This window comes from Rutidosis leptorrhynchoides, chromosome 8 (assembly GCF_046630445.1).
Source record: "Rutidosis leptorrhynchoides isolate AG116_Rl617_1_P2 chromosome 8, CSIRO_AGI_Rlap_v1, whole genome shotgun sequence".
In the NCBI taxonomy this organism is placed as follows: Eukaryota; Viridiplantae; Streptophyta; class Magnoliopsida; order Asterales; family Asteraceae; genus Rutidosis; species Rutidosis leptorrhynchoides.
In genome coordinates, this window is record NC_092340.1 from 303776224 (window position 1) to 303797481 (window position 21258).

Below are 21258 nucleotides of genomic sequence, written 5' to 3' on the forward strand. Positions count from 1 at the left end.
GCTAATGAAAGCTCAACTTCTAGTACATCTACATCAAGTGAAACAGTAAATTTCAGATTCAAATACAACCATGGAATATTCTTTAAGAATCAGGAACAAAGATTGTTATTGGGAGTTGAACATGATTTTATAACGTTACGAAACACATTCATCGAAGAAAATGCTTACAAGATCTTCCGCATCAATGATACACCAAGGAGTAAAAGGTTTACTTATATAGGTTCACGATTGCTTCCAGCAAGTGAAAGGAATTGGTATGAGTTTATGTGGAGGAAACATATCAACAAAGATGAAGATGATTTGTGGCTTCAAAGAAAATATCGTATTTCAGAAGTGTTGAATATTGCTCGAGTTGGAGTAGAGATAAGTGAAAAGAAAGACTTCATCAGTCAGTTCCATGTTATTAGAGAAGATGAGAAAGAGTACAAGTTCACAGAAGCAGATTTTCATAATCTTGATATGCTTGACATCATTCACATCTACTACTACCTCAGTATCATCACCATTCGACCTTTTGCTAAAGCTCAAGCTTTGGAAGCTGTGAAAAGATACATGATGGAGACAATTGAACTGATGAGACGTGAAGATTTTCAAATAGGTCTCTAAGCAAATAGGAAAAAGATTCGAATAACGTGTCCGAATCAATTTACAGAGGGACTGAAGGATATGGGGATGTTTCAAATGCAATTCGAACCCGAAGGGTTTGTATTTGTAAATTCTCAAAAAGAAAAGGTGTTCATTCGTACTGAAGAACTGAACAAATATTCAGATGGAACACTTAAGGCTGCACTGAAGTATCTTAAAATTCGTCAAAGCAAGGTTGATGATTTTGATACAAAAATGGGTCTTGGAGAGTTTATAAAGCATATCAGAGATCGTTTAAAGCTCCGAATCCGTACAAGACAATTTAAGATTCTTCGTGGCCAGAGAAAGAGAAGGTATTTCAAGGAAATGGATGAATATCCATTACATGAGGGAGATCCAAGGAAAGCGTGGGGAGTCTGGAAAACTTCTAAGCAAATTTCAGAAAATCAAGTAGAAGTTTCAAAACCAGATGGCTCACGATGGAAACTAACGTTTGGACCTCTCAAGATTTCACGATAGGTTTATATTGTAAAGTTCACATTTAGCACTAAGGGGGAGATTGTTAGGACCCCGAAGTTGTATAGTGTTAATGTGAATTAAGCTTAAATGAAGGTTCCTTAGAAGAAGGCTATATAAGGAACCTAAGTAGTCCTAATTAGATAGCCATTGTATTGTAACCGAGTTCTAGAAGCTGTGGAATGTAAATTTACCGATTCTCTCTCATACCGAGTCTCCTTCCTACATACCGAATCTCATTCTATTTTATCATTTCTCTCAATCTCAACATGATCTGACCTATCAAATGGGGAAGTAACCAATCGGGGCCAAAATTTTTTTTTTTTTTTTTGGAATTTTTTTTCAGGCATCAAAATCAAACGAAAATATGAACATTTAGAAAAGACACTTCGTGGTGAATGTTATTATTTAGGCGGAAAAACGATCGACAAAAATAACATTCAAGATAATATTGATCGTGAAGAATGTTAACGTTTTTGTTCTTCATGTTTTGTGAGGTAAAATTTAGCCCGATTTAAAGTTTAGGATTTAGGATTTAGAGTTTAGGGTTTGGGGATTTGGGTTTAGTGAACCCAAAACCCCAAACTCTAAACCCTAAACTCTAAACCATTCGTGTTAAAAACTCAATCTAAATCCTAAATCCAAACCCTAAATTTCTAAAACCTAATATCTAAACCCTATAAACCCTAATATCTAAACCATAACATCTAAAACCTCAACATACGCTCGAAAAACACGATAATTGTTATATATTACTTCTTCGAGCGTTTTTTTGCCAAAATATAAACATTTATCACAAAGTCTCTTTATTAAATGTTCATATTTTTATCCAATCTATAATGTTCGTGAACAAAGTTTTTCAAAAAACGAAAAGAAAAAAAAAGTTTTGCTTCCCCCGCTTCCCCCCGATTGGTTACTTCCCCCTTGATCCTATATATATATATATATATATATATATATATGTATATATATATATATATGTATATGTATATATATATATATATGTATATATATATATATATATATGTATATATATATATATATATATATATATATATATATATATATATATATATATATATATATATATATATATATATATATATATATGCACTAGGTTTTTGAGCTCATGCGTTGCACGAGTGTGTAAAAAAGCGTGCAAAAATGTAATTTGCAATTCATATTGGTATATAAATAGCGATACTAAAAATATAAGAATTATTTAAGAGCCCGTGGTGTTGACAAATTTAAAAAAAAATTTAAGTTTAAGAGCCCGTGGTGTTGACAAATTTTAAAAATTACTTTTGAGTTAAGAGCCTGTAGTGTTGACGAAATTTAAAAATTCTTTTGAGTTTAAGAGCTCGTGGTGTTGACAATTTATAAAAGTAATTTTGGATGGTGTTAGTAACTTAATGTCTACAATTTTTTTCTCACAATTAATATCATTTTAATATATAAATTATATACTACGTAATATTTATAGTACAATGAAAATTTACCATGAAACGTAATATTAGTAAAATATAAGTTATATATTTTAGAATTATTATATACAATTATTATTTTTTTAATAAAAGTGTAATCCACGAATTTAATTTGAGAAAAGTTGTTAGTCATCTTCAGCAAAATAATGATACTCAAAAGAGTCGTCATGTATAATTACATATATATAAAATAAAAAATTTACTACATTCATGTATAATTACATTCATATATATTAAATTCATGAAATAAAAAATTTACTACATACATGTAAACTGATCAGCATCCATTAACAATAATTATTTAATTGTACTCCTCTTAAAATAAAAATATTCAAACTCTATGATCACTGATTTCGTTTATGTGACATTTTGTTATTTAGTGATTAATGAGGGGAGAAGATAAACTAATTATATAAGTACATTACATATGTGTCCTTCGTTAATTAAATTTGTATCCTAAATTAGTTTTTTTTTCTTACGGAGTAATAAATAATGATAATATAAATATATAGATATAATATATAGATACAAACATCTTAAAATAACTTTCAATCACAATTCACAAAAAACTTTTGGTTTATATATATGTATAGATAGATAGATTCTAATGAATCAAATAAAATAGCAAGTTATAATATTTTTATATGCGACTTGATCCAATCGTATTTGAATATTTTGTTTTCAAAAGCACTAATTTCATTAATAAACTCAACTATTACACATTGAGAGCCCATTACACACACTACAGAAAAGATCCATACTCACTATACAATGATATTAAGATTCTAAGGTAGCATCATACAACACACACAGTTTCAAGTAGCGAAATCATATTTGAATATTGATGCTGGTTAAGTTTTAACGTAAATTAATGTGATAAAACATAAAAAAATAAATAAATAAATTTAAAACACAAATATTTAAAATCCAACTTAAATACGGAGTAAAACTTAGACTACGAAAGTTCTAACCTTCATAAACATTTATTAATTCCATCACTAGGGTCAAAGATCATTCATTATACGACAACTACTATTTACAATAAATAGTTATTAATGCATTATATAACTAGCAAATACTAAAATTATTGTATTTGCAGTTTTTTGTATATTAGTTGGACCATACTAAAAAAGATCCATAATCTTAGTCGGCATATTATATTACTCGTATTACTTAATACTACAGTATTAATTTATTGATTCTTTAATTATTAATGAAATAATAAAAGAGATGCGATTGACTGTGCGTTTTCAAAGTATTTTATTCAAATTTAAAAATTTAAAGCCAGATTGATAAGAAAATGTTACATAATTAATATATTAATTACATGGAGTGAATAGTTGTTGTGAGTTTTTTTTAGGTTGATCGATTCGTTTATCTCGTTTAATTTTAAGAGTTTTTTAATTTTAGACATTAAATCTTTATACTGAATTGAATATTTTTTTATAAAGTTAAAAAAAAAATTCCATGGATTGAATGTGAAATGTAAAAAATCGAAGGTGTGTTCCGGCATGCATAATCAGTAGTGTAACGAGTGAGCTGCCGACAGTTCAGTATAAGGAGTCTTGCCAATGGAGTAGGTCCCACACTTAAATGCTCTTGAGATTTGTGTCAATATTATTAGTAATGAATAGTCACATTTTAACTGAATAGTACAATTGTACGTGCAATGAAGTTTTTTTTTTTTTTTTTTTTTTTTTTTTTTTTTTTTTTTTTTTGCGAAATATTAATATGTATATATATAAAAGAATCCAGGTTTCGGTGTGTTGTGCAATCAAATACCAATACACCAAATTATAGAAGTTAATCATCAACCAAATCACCAAGAAACCAAATCTTTACAAGAATCTTTTACAGAAAATAGAAATTCAGAAATCTCAACCACAACAATTAATATCACAATTACTTAAACTCTATATGAATCAGAAACTCTATCATCAAGATGATGTAGAGCCAAGAACACCGAAAACTCTAGGGTTGAGAACAAAAAACGAATACAGAGAAAAACTTGAAAGAGAACCAAATACGAATGAATAAATTAATTAAAAATAACTTAATGACTTGCTTTTATACTCCTCTCTCAATAACTTGGGTTGGACACAAATAAGCCCACTTGAGAACATAAAAGCCCACCAAACTGATGCAATCCACTAGCATCACTTAGCCCATGACAAGATGTTTCTGTTCAGCCCTTCAACTTCTGCAATCTACAAGACCAGCCTCTTGACTATCAACTAGCAGCAACAACAACCTGAAATTGGCTAGAAAACCACAAATGAGAATAATCATAAAACCTATGTTCTAAACTAAGCTTGTTTGATGCTATAATTTTAACATCCCCCCTCAAGCTTAGTTTGGAACAGGTCTAAAAGACCTAATTTATTTGTCAACTGTTTATGTTGACTTATAGGTAACCCCTTTGTAAGAATGTCACTTAAATTATTTAAAGAATGAATTTTAGTAACTTGAACAATTTCAGTTGAAATTTTATCTCTTAAGAAATGCAAATCAATATCAAAATGTTTGGTTTTTTCATGAAACACAAGATTTGTTGCTATTTGGATTGCAGAACTGTTATCACAAAATATTTCAACTGGAAGTTTAACTTTAATATTAAAGTCTAACAACAGATTTTTAATCCAAATAATTTCACAAGCAATGTTGCCATAGCTCTATACTCTGCTTCAGCAGAAGACCTTGAAACAACTGATTGTTTTTTACTTTTTCATGACACAAGAGTATCACAAAAGTAAATAAGATAACCTGTTACAGACTTCCTATTAAGTCTGCACTTTCCCCAATCAGAATCACAGAAAGCATGAAGTGAAAACTTATCTGTCTTAACAAAGTTGATTCCTTTTCCAGGAGCATTTTTTAAATATTTCAAAGTTCTGAATGCAAGTTTAAAATGTGACTGAAGAGGAGCATGCATATATTGACTTAGAACATGTACAACAAAAGATATATCTGGTCTGGTTAGAGTCAAGTATATAAGTCTACCAACTAATTTTTGGTATTCTGTAACATTTGAAAGTAAAGTATCCTTTTCATTAGGCTCACAATTAATACAAGCATTAGATTATATTGGTGTATCTGTTGGTTTGCAACCAAGTAAGCCATAATCATTTAATAACTCAATACAATACTTTCTTTGAGAAAGATACAAACCATGATCAGACTTAAGAATTTCAATTCCTAAAAAATACTTTAATTCTCCAAGATCTTTGATTAAAAACTTTAACTTTAAGAAAGTTTTGAAACTATTTATCTCAGTCAAGCTATTTCCTGTTATAACAATATCATCTACATAAACTAAAAGAGCAATAAACAAGTCATCTTGGTTTTTAACATATAAGGAATAATCAGACTTACTTTGTTTAAACCCATATTCAATTAAAGTAGAATTAAGTTTAGCATTCCATTGTCTTGGTGCTTGCTTTAAATCATATAATGACTTTGTTAATTTGTACACTTTTGAATTAGAAGAATCTGTATAATATCCTTTTGGTAAAGTCATCTAAATTTCTTCTTTTAACTCACCATACAGAAAGGCATTATTAATGTCCAATTGATACAATGGCCAATCATTTTGAAGAGCAATAGAAATAAAACGTCTAACAGTAACATGCTTTACAATAGGGCTAAAAGTTTCTTCATAATCAATCCCTTCCTTTTGACTAAAACCTTTAGCCACAAGCCTTGCTTTATATCTTTTAACCTCACCATTAGATTTATATTTAACTCTGTATACCCACTTATTTCCAATTGGTTTTCTATTATCAGGAAGATCAGTAATCTCCCAAGTATTATTTCTGTTTAAAGCTTCTATTTCAAGATTCATTGCTTCAACCCATTTAGGATCTTTACAAGCTTCTTCACATGATTTTGGTTCAAGGTTCTTGTTTAGATTAGAAACAAAGCAGAAATTAGAAACAAAGCAGAAATTTTCAGACTTTAAATTTGCATAGTTGACAACTCTTTCAATACTATATTTAACCTTTCCATCTAAAACAAAATCATCAAATTTCTTTGGAAAAATTGTGGTTCTGGTTGATCTCCTTAGAGTTGTATTGTCAACATTTATTAAATCATTATTTGTACCCTCAGGAGATGAAGTATTATCTTTAAAATGTGTTGCTGTAGGACTATTCTCATGTGAATTATCACTACTGCCATCACATACATCTGTTGCTCTCCCCTCATCATTGGGACTTGAAGTGAAATTAGAAGTTTTAAAAATTTCATCAAAAAAATTTAAGTGATTCAAGTCCTTTTCAGAATTAAAAGATGATTCAGTTTGATTATAAGAGGAAGACTGGAAAATACTTTCATTTTTAGAAGAATCAAACTGAGACTTTTTTAGTTTTAAAGGAAAAACAGTTTCATAAAATTTTACATCTCTAGAGAAGAAAACAGTTTTATCCTCAAGGTTATAAAGTTTATAACCCTTTTTAACATTTGAAAAACCAATTAAAACACATTTTATTGACCTGCTACTAAACTTTTCAGTAGGATTAAGAGAAACAGAAAAACAAAGATAACCAAAACACCTCAAATGGGAGAGACTAGGTTCAGTTTTAAAAATTAACTCATAAGGAGACTTTCCACCAAGCACAGAAGAAGGAGTCCTGTTGATTAAATAACAAGCTGTTAAAACACACTCAGACCACATGTTTAATGGTAATCCCCCCCTGAAACATAAGAGCTCTTGCTACATTTAGCAAGTGTTTATGTTTTCTTTCCACAACACCATTTTGTTGTGGTGTATATGAGCATGTGGTTTGATGTATTATACCTTTGCTGTTTGTGTAATTACTCATTTTTTGATTTACAAAGTCTGTACCATTATCATTTCTGAACATTTTCACTTTTTTATTGAACTGAGTTTCTATAAGTTGAACAAAATTGATCAAATTATCACAAACATCTTCTTTACTTTTAATTAAGAAAAGCCAAACAGCTCTAGAATAATCATCCACCATAGTCAAAAAATATTTAAAACCTTCTCTTGACTGAATTTTAAAAGGACCCCACAAATCTAAGTGAATTAATTCACCTAGACTTGCAGTTTTATGTTCACTGTCTGAAAAAGTATTTCTGCTTTGTTTTGCCTTAAAACAAATTTCACAAGGTTCACTGTTTATCTTATCTTTGATATTAAGTTTGTGTTTAAGAATTGTTAAAACATGATCAGATGGGTGACCTAATCTGGAATGCCAGAGTTTACAAGAAGCAGAATGTGTGCTCACATTACACTGAATATTATTATTGTTATTAAGATGCATTTTGTTATCAAAAAATATATAACCCACCTTCTTCTTTACCAATCCCTTTTATTGTCTTGTCCTTCAAGTCCTGAACATAACATGTTGATTCATTAAAACTTACAGTAATTTTATTATCTTTTGAAAGTTTATAAACAGACATAAGGCTCACACAATACTCTGGGACAATTAGTACATCAAACAAGGTGATAAACTTGTTTAAAACAAGATTACCAATCCCTTTGATTACTGCTTGAGTACCATTAAGATGCCCCACAGTTAGTTTTAAGCCAGAGATGTCAACAACATCACTCAAACCATTATTAGTTGTAGTCATGTGTTGATTTGCTCCTGAGTCAATAATTCATCCACTTTGAATGGGTTTTGACTGAGACAAATTAGAGTTAAAGAACTTGTTAAAATTCAAATTGAAGTTAACACTTGAATTAAAGAAAGTACCTTCCATGTTGGACATGGCACTTGTAGAAGTCGGAACAGAAGAATCATTGATGAGACTTAGAAGCTTAAGCATTTGCTCTTGTGAAAAGGAGATAGGAGAAGAAGAGTTAATATTGTTTTCATTAGAAGCAGCATTATTGTTGGAGGTGTTTCTGAAATTATTGTAATTATTCTGACTTCTGTTGTAGTTATTATTAAAATTCTTTCTGAAGTTTGGAGGATATCCAACAATTTCAAAACACCTTTCAATAGTGTGGCCAATTTTATTACACTTTTTACACTTTAAGTTTGGATTAGGGCCTCTGTTAGTGTTAAAATTTGACACATTATTAGAATTTGTTCTGTTTGGACCCTGTGCCACAAATGTAGAATTTTGTATTTTTGAATTAGAATCTTTTAAAGAATTAATTCTGTGTGACTCTTCTCTTGAAATTATAGCATATGCAACTTTTACATCAGGTAATGGATCTCTTAAAAGAATATTACTTCTTATTGGCATGTAAGCATCATTTAACCCCATTAAAAATTGCATAAGTTTCATCATTTTATTATTGTTTTAAACAGACACAGAAGCTGCACAAGTGCAGGCATCTGCACCACATGTGCAAGGAGGTGAGAACACCATTGAATCATATTGTTTCCACAAACTATTAAGATTATGATAGTATTCTGATAGAGGACTATCATTCTATTTTAAAGAATTTATTTTATGATGCAGATTAAAAATAACAGATCCATCCTTTTTATCATAAGTTTCTTTTAAATCATTCCAAACATTCAAAGCAAGACTATTAAAGATTTGACCTGAATAAAGTTCTTCAGTCAATGTTCCCAGAATCCAAGATAATACAACTGTGTTACACCTTTCCCATTGAGCAGCTAAAACTTCATCGGTTGTACTTTTGACACAAGTTCCATTAATAAAACCAATTTTGTTTTTAGTACCCAATGCTAGAAGCATTGATCTACTCCAAATATTATAATTTTCTGTGCCTTTGAGTTTTATAGAAATTATAGGTGTACCAGAAGTTGTATCACTTGGATGAAAATATAAAGGGTCACCAAAATCAAGTTTATTGATTAAGGTTACCGATGTGGTAGCATCCCCACTATCCCCCATGATAACAAGAAAAGCAAATATCAAACAAGATCAGGTATGATAAACAGATAAACAAGCAATAACACAAATAGCAGCCAAGATGACAGATAATACCAACAGAGAAACAGATAATAAGAAATCACACAAATATAGCAGATATGAATCAAGATTTACAACTTAAACTGTGCTTGATCAGGTTTTCACCAATTTCAAAGAATTGGGATCAAGAGTTGGGCACAGTGTTGTAAATCTTATCAAGAACATAGATAATATACAAATAATAAAAAGAAGAGTTAAGATGTAACCAATCAATCACGAATGATTGATGATGCAGCGGAAGACGGATGAGAGAAACTCAGAATGAAGAACACCAACCCCAACCCAAAGAGAAAATTAGGGTTTTCAATCACAATCGACAGATCCAGCAATCTATCACCCACACGTTCACAATCGAACCCAAACAGACAGCAAACACCACCGATCTAACAGCAAGGACTGATGAAACCCTAGATTCCTTTCGAACCCCAAATTGAAACAAATAACAAATCAACCACCACGATCGAGCCTTACAGCTCTGATACCTTGTTGAAAAGTGCAATCAAATACCAATACACCAAATTATAAAAGTTAATCATCAACCAAATCACCAAGAAACCAAATCTTTACAAGAATCTTTTACAGAAAACAGAAATTCAGAAATCTCAACCACAACAATTAATATCACAATTACTTAAACTCTATATGAATCAGAAACTCTATCATCAAGATGATGTATAGCCAAGAACACCGAAAACTCTAGGGTTTAGAACAAAAAACGAATACAGAGAAAAACTTGAGAGAGAACCAAATACGAATGAATAAATTAATTAAAAATAACTTAATGACTTGCTTTTATACTCCTCTCTCAATAACTTGGGTTGGACACAAATAAGCCCACTTGAGAACATAAAAGCCCACCAAACTGCTGCAATCCACTAGCATCACTTAGCCCATGACAAGATGTTTCTGTTCAGCCCTTCAACTTCTGCAATCTACAAGACCAGCCTCTTGACTATCAACTAGCAGCAACAACAACCTGAAATTGGCTAGAAAACCACAAATGAGAATAATCATAAAACCTATGTTCTAAACTAAGCTTGTTTGATGCTATAATTTTAACACGGTGGAGCAACATTGAGCAGATCATGAGGATCCGTAGTGCGAGTACTTGGTCACAGACGACTAAAACTCATAGACACTCACTATGTACGTTCTAAACACATTGAATGACAACATTGAATATAGAGTGAGCATTATAGTAATTACAATTGAAAAGACAAACAAACAAACCACCAAACCTAAGTCTAAAACATACACATAAACCCGACCCCGTATCCAACTCCGCATCTTCACTCCTCAGAAACCGCCAATCCAAACCATTCATCTGGAAACCCAAGAACACCTAACCCGAGGCCTATTTGCCGAAGTCAACTAAGTCAACAACGCCGGCAACAACATCAAAGTCCGCTAAAGACTCAATGACGGGAAAAATGGAATGAATGAACCAAAGTAGTAGCATCAAAATCCACTAAACCCGACCCCGTATCCAACAATGAGGCTTGTATACTTAGACCTTATTTAGTGTTCATGGGGTGATGGGGTCTTTTGAGGTTTTTGTGGGGTATAGTGTTGAGTTGGGAAATGTGATGGGGGTGAGGGCGTGATGGAGTTTGTAATGGTGGGCGTGATGGTTATGTGATGAGTTAAATTGGTCCCACATTTTTATTTAGTTTTTCTTTTCGTTTGATTAATTTTATTTACAAAAATCATTTTTTTATAAAAATGTAACATATAAAATAGTTTATATTAATAAAAACACAATTAAATTAATAAAATTAAACGATTACAATTTATTGAAGTCCTAAAAAAACAATACTTAAGAAATCCTAAAATACCATTACACCATGACTTTATTAAATAATACTTGAGACATACTGCCAATTGGTCGAGTACCCCGAACATTTTTAGGGGAATTTTAGCTTGAACCGGGCAAATTCGGCGAGCCAAAATTGTAGAGGTTACCGGAACCGGGCTCGTTTGGATCTTGATGTTAAGACATTTTTTGGGATTTTGAGAAATGTTAGATTTTTAGAGAGAGTTGGGATTTAAATGAGAGTGTATATAGATATGAGATGTACTGTATTATATATATAGAGATGTAATACATTAAAAAAAATGGCACCTTCTCAACGGCTCCCTGCAACCCCACCTGCACCAATGCCCACGTGTCCCTCTCTCATTCGCAACTCGACACCATCACCCACCGTGAAAGCTCGAATCACGCCGGAAAAAAAATCGATCGCGCCCCATAGCGGCGCTATGGGGGTGTGACAACCCGAAAATTTTCGACCAAATTTAAACTTAATCTTTATATGATTCCGACACGATAAGTGATGTCAAAGCTAAGGGATACGAAATAGTTTATATTTTACTAGGAAAAACTATTAAATACGATAAAATTTTACACAAGATATTTATTTATTTATAGAATGGATATACTTAAACCTTGCTACAACACTTATAGGCAGTGTACCTAATCGTACAGTAGTGTAGTTTTTAGTAAGTCCGGTTCGTTCCACAGGGAATCTTTTTTAAACAAAGTTCAACGCTATATTAATTTACTTTTATAAAAATACAAACATATATATAAGTAATATTATTATTATAAAGGGGGGTTTTTACCGTTTAATGACCGGTTTGTCGATTTTAAGACTTTAGTCGCAGTTAAAACCTAATGTAAAATATAAAATAAATACAAGACTTAAATTAAAGCGTAAAGTAAATAACGATAATGAAATTGCGAATAATAAAAGTGTGATAAAATAAACTTGCGATAATTAAAAAGGACGATAATTAAAAGTACAATTAAATAACAATAAATAAAAGTGCGATAATTAGAAGTGCAATTAAATATAAAATAAAGGAAATTAAATATGAAATAAAAGAATTATGCTTATTTAAACTTCCGTAATCATGATGTTTGACGTGTTGATTTTAGTTTTATGCCCATGGGTTAATTGTCCTTTGTCCTGGATTATTTAATATGTCCGTCTGGTTTTTGTCCATAACAGTCCATCAGTCGTAAATATAAAGTGCGAGTGTCCTCGTCAAATTATTCTTATACCCGAAGTTAAATATTCCAACTAATTGGGGATTCGAATTGTAACAAGGTTTTAATACTTTGTTTAATGAATACACCAGGTTATCGACTGCGTGTAAAACAAGGTTTTACTACTTTGTCAACAATTACACCAATTACCCTTGAATGTAATTTCACCCCTGTTTTAATTATTCTAGTGGCTATTAATCCATTCCCGTGTCCGGTTAAATGAACGATTATTCGTACATATAAATACCCCGCCCATCGTGTCCGATTGAGTGTATATGGTAATTTATAGGGACGCCCAATTGTAAATCTTTATATTAACATTAACAAACTATCATTTAGTTAAACAAATATAAAGCCCATTAATAGCCCATAGTCTAATTTCCACAAGTGTCGTTCTTTTGTCCAAACCCCAATTATGGTACAAAGCCCAATTACCCAATTTTAGTAATTAGCCCAACATCATGATTACTTCGTTTTAAATAAGCATAATAATAACTTAGCTACGAGACATTAATGTAAAAAGGTTGAACATAACTTACAATGATTAAAAATAGCGTAGCGTTACACGGACAGAATTTCGACTTACACCCGTACAATATTCGCTAACATACCCTTATTATTAGAATTATAATTAAAATTAAAATATAAATTATAAATATAAATATAAATTTTACGTATGAATGAGGAAGAAAAAGATGGATGAAAATGATCAGAATTCGGTTTGCTTTATAGGCAGTTTTTCATTTTGGGGCTCCGCGACTCGCGGCATTTTTGCCTTCAAACTCCGCGAGTCGCGGAGAATGAAATTACAGCTCAGTCCCTTGGAGTCTTTCTCTGCCGACGGTTTTTATTTATAAATATAATATATATATAATTAATATAATTAATTATATATTATATTATATTATATTTATATACATAGTTAACTTGTAATTTTTAGTCCGTTGCGTCGAGCGTTGAGAGGTGACTCATGTCCCGGTTCCGGATTTTTGAACGTCCTTGCGTACAATTTTATATTTTGTACTTTGCGTTTTGAATCTTGTACTCTTGTAATTTCGAGACGTTTCTTATCAATAATTAGAACCTTTTTGATTGTCTTTTGTACTTTTGAGCTTTTTGGTCGTTTGCGTCTTCAATTCGTCGAATCTGTCTTTTGTCTTCACCTTTTATTATTTAAATGAATATCACTTGTAAATAGAACAATTGCAACTAAAAGCTTGTCTTTCTTGAGGAATAATGCTATGAAATATATGTTCGTGTTTAGCATTATCAAATATTCCCACACTTGAGCGTTGCTTGTCCTCAAGCAATATTGTCTTGAAATACTAGAATCACTTCTTTATTCTTCACACTTTGTACATCAGTGATTTCTATACGGCGGTATAAACAATGGTAGTAACGATATGGTTTACAGTCCCACATGACTATAAAAATTTAGATCCATTAAGGAAATTGGATCTTTATGAAAACATTTGATCTTTTGAAAATTAAATCTAGTTTTTACCCTAGATAAGTTTTCCGGAATAACCCTTTACCGGTGTTTGCAAAATATTTTTGTGGGTTTGGTAGGTTTTAGATTTGAAAATTTTAGCTCAAAACTTGCGGTTTTGTGTCACCCACTTGCTAACCTTGTATTTGGAAAGCAACACGTCCAGTTTACTTGTCCCGTATATTACCTTTCGGTAAACTACCGTCCGGTTGTAAAGGAAAGCGTTGAACAAGCAACTGTTAAGGCAATGTCCCCTGACATGCTTTTAATTATGGTCTATAACGTGTTGGACGCAATTACTATCCTTGGTAGGAGCAATAGTAAAGCTCACCCTTATGATTTTTCGGTATGGCACAAGGTCCTGTCTTTGACCACTATGCAACCACCGTTCTTACGGTTGACACCCGATTTAGTTCAGGTGACCTAATGAATTCCAGGTGAATTCCTAGGATTTTACGTTCAATGGTAATGAACGCATTGAAAATAGGGTTTTCAAAAAACAAATCGGTTTATAATTTTGATCAAAATATTTTCTCGTTCAAGCTCGAGTTTAGATATCATTGAATTCCATGAGTTTGAATTCTCAATCTTTAAGGTCAATCTTAAGGATTGAGTAATATCAGTCTTAAAAGCTGATTTTTAATCTTTAAGGAGATTATCCTTTCTGGGGATCTGATTCATTAGTCTTATCCAGCTAATTTGCATGGTGCCCCCCCATTGTACGAGATAAATCCTTCTCATGGTTAGGATAAATCTGACCACTTGGCGACCCTGTTTAATGCTGAGGTCCGTGGATTTCCTGCTGATTTTAGTGATGACTTTTCTAGATTTTTCGTCAACCTACAGCTGGTCTGGACGACAACTTCATGACCTAGATCAAGAAGCGCGTTTCTTTTTCGGAAGACTTTACTTCCTTTTAATGATGGAATTGATTCATCGTGTAGATCCATCTCTTCTTTTCTTTTATCGGGTAAAACAGTTTAGTTTAGTCCAAAGCAAAAGTATTTTCAGTTATTTGTTACAGAAATATGTGACATATGTTTAAGATAACTTGGTAAATTTTACCACACTTGGCTTTTATTTTCCTTTTTATCGTCCTCTATTCCATTTTAAATGAATTTTTAACATTTTGGTTTGTTTCTCAATTTATGTCTTTTTTTGAGGTAACAATAATTTCGGTGTTAAAACCTAGTTTTATCGTTCATAAATATGTATAAACATGATTTTTAGTTCATTTAATTGAAAATTTTGAAAAATTTTACTAGAATTGGGTAGTTAGTATATAAGACTAGGGCTGTTCTTTTTTATCAGAGAGCACTAGATTCTAATACAACTACTGCTTTACTAGTATTTTTAATGGTAACCAAGTGTTTAAGATAAAAATTTTAAAATCCGAAAGAATTTAACCCCTTCCCACACTTAAGATCTTGCAATGCCCTCATTTGCAAGAAATCAGTAACAATTTAAATTATTGAGGGTGATTTGTGTGAAAATGATTAAATTTTTACCAAAGTTTCCAAATATATTGGCGTTTGTTTGCTGAATGATAAATGGTGCACATCATTTGTTCATTCCGTCTTGTTGTTATTTCACATATATTTTGCATCTTGTCGTCAAAATTAGTTGCTTTTGCTGAACTTAATGCCAGTCTTTGAAAATGCGTTGTTTTACCCTGTTGTGTACATAAGATAAACTGCAAACATATATACATATTTTTGAAGTTTGGTATATTACCCCACATTCAAAAATTATTAAAATCTAAGAATAAAAGTTAGATAATTATAAAAATGATTACAATATAAACAAAAGTATTAAACGTATCAATAATTACAAATTACAAAAAAAAAAAAAAAAATAAGTATACTAGGGATGATACTGGTACCAATAGGGGTTCCAGGCATAACCATAGGTGCTATAGAATGCTTCGGCAGGGTCATAAGTAGGATACGGTGGCTGCATCTCTATAGACCAGGGAGGGAAGATGGGTTTCGGTGTAGGAATATAGTTTCTACCTATATGTTGGCAATGAGCTATGATTTGGTTCTGATGAACTTGCCAATCTTCAAATGCTCTCTGTCTAGCATTTTCGTATTCCTGAGAAGCTATAAACCTTTGCATTTCTTGCATCTCATTCCCCCCTCCTACATTACCTTGCTGTTGGTTTCTCTCCACCTGTGGATGTCTACCATGGTATCATACTGCGGCGTTATTTCGCCTCTTCAAAACTTTCGCACTATGGTATACATTTAAACCTATAGTATCGCGGGGTTCTCGTTCTTCTACTAATAATCCCCCCCGACTTATATCCACACCGAGATATTCACCAATCAAAGTAATAAAAATACCACCTCCTATTATGCTATGCGGTCGCATCCCCCGAACCATAGCTGATAAATAATAACCCACACAATATGGTATACTTACAGCGCTTTGTGGGTCTCGAATACACATATGGTAAAACAAATCCTGTTCATTTACTTTTTCCTTGTTTTTACCCCTTTGTGTAATCGAATTAGCTAAAAACCTATGTATCACTCTTAATTCGGCTCTATCTATATCCAAATAAGAGTAATTTCCCCCTTTGAAACGGTGATGGCTTGTCATTTGACTCCACACACCGTGTGTATCAAAATTTTCATCTATCTTTCTACCGTTTAGTATCAACCCTCTACAATCAGCGGATGCTAACTCCTCAGGCGTATATATACGTAAAGCCTGAGCCATGTCCAGTAAAGACATGTGGCGCATCGAACCGCCTAACAAAAATCTAATAAAAGAACGATCGGTTAAACTAGCTACCCGATCATTCAACTCTATACTACATAACAATTCTTCACACCATACTTTATATACAGGTCTACGCATGGTGAATAAACGTACCCAGTCATTAAAAGAAGAATTACCATACCTCTGTACAAGTAATTCCCTAATTGGCCCGGCCAATTCTACAGCTTCTAAGGGTCCCCATTCTATGACCCTTGGTACTTCAACAACCTTAGAATGAAGAGTATGCAAACCCCTTTGATATTTTGGATAATCTATCCAAAGTCTGTCAAATCTCAGGTTCGGGTGCAACTCTTCCAAGTGCATATCAGAAAAGGTCATGACTGGATGAGGTATATCCTGCTTGTAGTAGTTATCCACCTCCTGTTGTTCCAAATTCTCAGCAGGAGCATTGCGGGCTTGGGATGAAGATTCACCCCTTTCATTCTGCAAAACACATCAAACACAATTTTTGTGCATCCAAATATGCATTAGTGTCAGCAAAATCATCAATCAAAATAATTACAATGACATTATCAATTTATATCAAACTTAAGCTTATTTTCATATTTTCATCAAATCTACACTTTTTCAAATAAGCATATACGAAAATGTTCGCCTAGTTCATAATCATTCAACTCAAATAACATGTCAAAATAATCATTACTAGCAATTAAACAAGTCTCAAATGGCATTATCTTTCACAAATCAAGTTCATGAATTTTAGACTTGAAAAAGTCCACTTTAATTCTCAAAATCATGTTTAGGCTCAAAGTTTGGATCATTTAACTACCTAGACATGTTACACTACTCAATTTAGCAACAATTCATGACAAAAATCGGCCATAACCTGTTTATATCAAAAAGCCCCAAATTTCTCAAGAACACAAACCCTAGATTACTCAAAATTTGAAGTTTAAGGCTTCTAATCATGTTAAACAGCATCAATCTAGGTTATACAAGCATAATACATAAACAATTTAAGCATAATTACACTAAAAAGCATCAAAATCAAATTGGGGAAAAAATTGCTCAAGAACACCAAATTTCGGATTAAATGGTGTTTAGGTGTAGAAATTTACCGTTTTTCTTGAGTAATTCTTAGATAGCATCCTTCTCAACATGATTTTAGCAAAAGATTTGGTGATTAACGGTTAAAAATTGTGATTTTGGGGGTTTTTTCTCGGGTTTTTTCGTGGGTTTTCGCAGTATTTTTTTCTTCTGTGGTTTTTGTGTGGACTGAGCTGTTTCAGCTCTTATTTTTTTCTGTAATCCGACCCCTCCGCGACTCGCGGTGAATAACTCTTCAAACTCCGCGAGTCGCGGAGTTTGATATATATATATATATATATATATATATATATATATATATATATATATATATATATATATATATATATATATATATATATATATATATATATATATATATATATATATATATTTATATATATAATCAATAACTTATAAAACAATTAAGTACTTAATTTTAAAATTTTGTTTCCCTTGTTATTTAGGACGAGGTCGTTTCGGATCGATGTCCTAGTCCGTCCCTCGACAAAATTTTAAAATTTGTCTTTTTGTAGCGATTGTTTTAAAAGCTAAGATTTTTGGTTTTTTAATGTTTTTAGTATACTTTAATTCAATAAGATTAAAAATAATGATAATAAAAGTTCTCGTCCCTTCCTCGGGTAAAGCAATTTCGGTTCAAAGACCTAGTCTTCAACTTACGACGAATTTTAAAAATCATATTTTTAACTTAATGAGATAAAGTAAATTTTTTTTTTTTAAATTCACACAACTTAAATATAAAATTCAAAATTAATATTAAAAATTCACACCAAACTTAAAATTTGAAATGCATAAAATTAAAAATTTATATTTTTTTTAAAAAAATTAAAAATTCATACCAAACTTATATTAATTTTTCAAATATTTACAATTTTAAAAATATTGTTTTACAAAGTTTACAATATTAATTTAAGATTTATATATTAATTTTAAAAACATGGTAAAAATAAAATTAAAAATCTTTTTGTCTTTTTATCCCACTTTAATCAATCAAATATTATCAAAAATATGCGCCCCTCTTTTCGGTAAAGTAATTTCGGTTCCAAAACCTATTTTAACTCATGACGAATTTTTGAAATATTTTGTGTTGATTGATTAAAGATATTTATACCTTAAGAATAAACGTTAAATTTCGCAGTGATGTAATAAATTTTTGAATGATATCAATAATTTCGGTCGCCAAACCTAATTTTATTCAATACCAATTTAATACTTTTTAGCGAAAAAATTAGCGTTTATTATCAAAAGGTTAAAAATAAAAATAAAAATAAAAACTGTACAGACATACCTGTGGAATAGATTTCTTAGTTATATGATCTATCCCATTCATAAGATAGTCGGTTTAATTAGTTTTCCATGGCTACATAGGCGTAACCTCGAGCATTCAGTGTCTTTTCTTCTAAACATATGAACGGTCCGTCTCTGCATAAAGTAACAAATTCGGTATTTGAATAGGTTTGATTATTTGAACATTTACCTCCATGTGACCATTTTCTGCATTTGTGACATCTTTCTAAGTGTCGTGCTCTTCTTTTCGCTGCGGATTTTGATTTTCCTTTACCAAATTGTAACTTATTATCTTCGCATCTGGATTCTTTTCTAACTCCGTCCATTCTTTCTCTGATTACTGATACTATTTCACTCGGTAGTATGTCATTATTTCTTTTAGTGATCAAAACGTGTAGCATTAGACCATGGTTTAGTTCACAGGCAGTCTTCATTTTGTAAAAACCTAAAAAAAATAAAAATTCAGAATGGGGGGAGAAGACTAGTTCTTTAGGGTCTGCTAGGGAAAGACCATTCGGGTTCCATTTTCGAGATTTACACGAAAACAGACAATCTAACTCTAACAGAAATACATATTATCCTTTAAAGACTTGATTCTCCCCACACTTAGTTAGCTGTGGTGTCGAAATTGTGTTTAACTTCGTTGTCGACTTCCATCGGACCATGTATGTAATGTTTAACTCTGTGACCATTAACTTTAAATTCAATCCCATTTGAATTTATTAATTCTATCATTCCGTATGAGAAAACTCTTTTGACTATGAATGGTCCAGACCATCTTGATTTCAATTTTCCTGGAAATAGCTTGAATCGTGAATTGAAAAGAAGAACTATGTCTCCTTCTTTAAATTCTTTTGAACTTCTGATTCTTTTATCATGCCATTTCTTCGTTCTTTCTTTATAGATTAACGAATTTTCGTATGCTTCATGTCTTAATTCTTCTAATTCATTTAGTTGACTTAATCGTAGACGTCCGGCTTCATGTAAATCAAGATTACATGTCTTCAAAGCCCAAAATGCTTTGTTTTCAATTTCTACTGGAAGATGACATGCTTTTCCATAAACAAGTCTAAAAGGTGTGGTTCCAATTGGAGTTTTGTAGGCGGTTCTAAAAGCCCAGAGTGCATCCTCCAATTTAATGGACCATTCCTTCGGATTTGATCCTACGGTTTTCTCTAGAATACGTTTTAAAGCTCGGTTGGTATTTTCAACTTGTCCACTTGTTTGTGGATGATATGCGGTGGAGATTTTATGAGTTACTCCATATCTTTTAAGAACTTTCTCAAGTTGATTATTACAGAAATGAGTACCCCGATCACTTATTAAAGCTTTCGGTGTTCCAAACCTTGCAAAAAGACGTTTTAAAAAGTTGACTACAACTCGTGCATCGTTAGTTGGGAGAGCTTGTGCTTCCGCCCATTTAGATACATAATCAATGGCTACGAGTATATATAGATTATTATGAGATTTCGGAAATGGACCCATAAAGTCAATACCCCAAATGTCAAATACTTCACATACTTGGATGACATTTTGTGGCATTTCATCACGTTGACTTATTTTTCCGGCCCTTTGACATGCATCACAGGATTTGCAAAGAAGGTGTGTGTCTTTGTAAATTGTAGGCCAATAGAATCCAGCTTCATAAACTTTTCTTGCTGTTAGTTGAGGCCCATAATGCCCTCCTGTTGGTCCTGTGTGACAATGGTTTAAAATTTTACTAGCTTCATCTCCAAATACACATCGGCGTATTATTCCATCGGGACAACTTTTAAACAGATGTGGATCTTCCCAGAAATAGTGTTTTATATCACTGAAGAATTTCTTTCGTCTTTGGTACGATAATCCTTTTTCAAGGAATCCACAAACTAAGTAGTTTGCATAGTCTGCAAACCATGGAATTTCTTTATAATCTATCTTCAATAGATATTCATCAGGAAAGTTGTCTTGTATGGCCGATTCATTTAGAACTTCTAATTCGGGATTTTCAAGACGAGAAAGATGATCAGCGGCGAGATTTTCTGCTCCTCTTTTATCTCGGATTTCAATATCAAACTCTTGTAAGAGTAAGATCCAACGGATTAATCTTAGTT

The 21258-nt window shown here is 31.8% G+C and overlaps 1 protein-coding gene across 1 annotated transcript; it reads right to left on the minus strand.

The window, feature by feature from the left end:
* Window positions 1-8864: 8864 nt before the first annotated feature.
* On the minus strand, window positions 8865-9428 carry LOC139864367 (uncharacterized). Its single transcript, XM_071852945.1, has 2 exons — window positions 9039-9428; window positions 8865-8996 (listed from the first exon to the last, which is right to left on the minus strand). Exons 1-2 carry the CDS (start codon window positions 9426-9428, stop codon window positions 8865-8867), a joined length of 522 nt encoding a protein of 173 aa, XP_071709046.1.
* Window positions 9429-21258: the final 11830 nt, after the last annotated feature.

What these genes read in the sequence shown, in the direction of transcription:
- LOC139864367 (XM_071852945.1), bottom strand. Translation starts at nt 9,428, where the DNA reads ATGGGGGATAGTGGGGATGCTACCACATCGGTAACCTTAATCAATAAA. An exon ending in ATGATAAAAAGGATGGATCT is followed by an intron (nt 8,997 to 9,038) that starts GTTATTTTTAAT and finishes TCTTTAAAATAG; the next exon opens with AATGATAGTCCTCTATCAGA.